At 38.8% G+C, this 2,211-nt stretch overlaps 1 protein-coding gene across 1 annotated transcript in view; it reads right to left on the bottom strand.

The window, feature by feature from the left end:
* Positions 1 to 663: 663 nt before the first annotated feature.
* The window catches only part of LOC108686531 (glutamate receptor ionotropic, NMDA 2B), a 90,088-nt gene continuing 88,540 nt past the window's right edge, over positions 664 to 2,211 (bottom strand). Inside the window, exon 18 of the mRNA XM_018191884.1 lies at positions 664 to 938. Coding sequence (XP_018047373.1) covers positions 881 to 938 — 58 coding nt within the window. The 3' untranslated portion in view covers positions 664 to 880. The remainder of the gene's footprint in view (positions 939 to 2,211) is intronic.

Genomic DNA, 2,211 nt, shown 5'->3' with positions numbered 1-2,211 from the left:
ATATATTTATATAGAAGTTTTTATTTTATATTGATTGATTTGTAATTATAAAAATATATGAGAATTTAATTTAAAAAATGACAAAACAGTCAATGGAAACTAATTGCATAAATAAAATAGTCTCATTTCAAAGTATTCTAAAAAAATTAAATGCTTTTATTTTTATAAAATTACTAACCATATTTCAGAATGCTTAATAGATCATCTAGTACATTATGAACCATGTTCACAATTTTAGGCACCGGTTGAAATTTTGAAATAAATCTTTGCACACACCTACGTGAACACGAAGCAGTTAGCTTCAATGTCGATGATGTGGTGCGATCATGTTGTTAAAAATAAATCTCTCGTAGAGAGACTGAAATCCTGCTCGATTATTGAGCATTCGTCCGAGCATTACAAAGATTTAGTAATTTTTTGAAACTTTTTTTCACAACAATCACTATTGTTATGTGAACGCAAAGTTGCAAATTTTCATGCAAATGCATTTCTTCCAATGTTTCAAAGGACACAAAAGATGCATCTTTTAAGAGTATAACGCGAGTGTCGATAACAAATGCACTTCTTTGAGTCACAAAATATCGATTGGTGTCTTCTTGGTCTAGTTGACTCTTAATCATTGATAGGCACTGACGACATTCCTCATCTCATTGTTTCATCGCGCGCGCGACGACAATTTCCGAGGATCGATATCAGCGGATCAGCGTCTTCGTCCGAATGAAAAGTTGATGTGGGTGGGGCTCGTTGTTCGAGGCAGGAGCAACAGAACGCGATTTTTTATTTAAATCTCATTGTTTCTGGAGTCTTCAGAGGCCTCTCTGTTCGTCCCATACGTTTCCAGCGTTGCGTGATTGGGCGACTGAAGCCGATGCTCTTACGATCACAGAACTGTCTCCATTTCGGCGATTTCCGTCCTAGTTACATCATCATCCGGAATCCTATAACAAACAATCACTTATTTTCACAAAATTCGAAATATTTTTATGATATACCTAAATAAATAGTCGCACAAATTAACAGATACAACTTCAAAAAAATAACAATTTTGACATAAAATAATGAATGAAAATTCATTGTGCTCATTTTGATACAATAATATATATATATATTAGGTGTACAACTTTGTTTGCGCCGTTTTCCTATAGATGGCTTTAGCGGTAAGTGGTGGTCGAAATAAATAGATCATAGACGTCATACAATAAACTTGGGCATCTGTCAACATAACCCCATAGAAACATTAGTCGATTTGTGTCTGCATCATAAAGTTATTCTCGATTGAAAATATCAGTTTACGAGCCAAATTCTCGTCATTTGCGGGAAGTTTTAATTTTTTGCTTCAATATGAAGAAATCTGCGGCTGAGGTTCATCGAATGCTCTCAAATACTTATGGTGAGGCCGCTATTAGTGAAAGAACGTGTCGTGAGTGGTTTCAACGCTTCAAGAACGGTGATTTTGATGTCGAAGACCGGCAGCGGTGGAAGAGAGAAGGTTTTCGAAGATGCAGAATTGGAGACATTACTTGAACAAGACTCGTATCAAAATCAATCGATCATTGGGAGTGACTCAACAAGCCATTTCAAAACGCCTCAAAGCCATGGGAATGATTCAGAAGCAAGGAAATTGGGTGCCGTACGAATTGAAGCCGAGAGATGTTGAACGGCGTTTGTTTGCTTGTGAACAGCTGCTTGAAAAGCAAAGACGGAAGGGATTTCTGCATCGCATTGTGACTGGGGACGAAAAATGGGTTCATTACGATAATCCCAAGCGCAGAAAATCATGGGGAGTTCCCGGTCATGCTTCCACGTCGACGGCCAAACCGAATATTCACGGCTCCAAGGTCATGCTCTGTATTTGGTGGGACCAACTCGGCGTAGTGTATTATGAACTGTTAAAACCGACTGAAACAATCACAGGCGATCGGTATCGAACGCAATTGATGCGTTTGAGCCGAGCATTGAAAGACAAACAGTCACAATACAACGAGAGACACGATAAAGTGATTTTGCAGCATGACAATGCTCGACCCCATGTTGCGAAAGTGGTCAAGACATACTTGGAAACGTTGAAATGGGAAGTCCTACCCCACCCGCCGTATTCTCCAGACGTTGCTCCCTCTGACTATCACTTGTTTCGATCAATGGCACACGGCCTAGCTGACCAGCACTTCTGGTCTTATGAAGAAGTAAAAAATTGGATCGATTCATGGATAG

Source organism: Atta colombica, unplaced genomic scaffold (genome assembly GCF_001594045.1).
Source record: "Atta colombica isolate Treedump-2 unplaced genomic scaffold, Acol1.0 scaffold187, whole genome shotgun sequence".
In the NCBI taxonomy this organism is placed as follows: Eukaryota; Metazoa; Arthropoda; class Insecta; order Hymenoptera; family Formicidae; genus Atta; species Atta colombica.
Note: the sequence above shows the minus strand (reverse complement) of the source record. Positions and strands in the feature narration are given on the sequence as shown.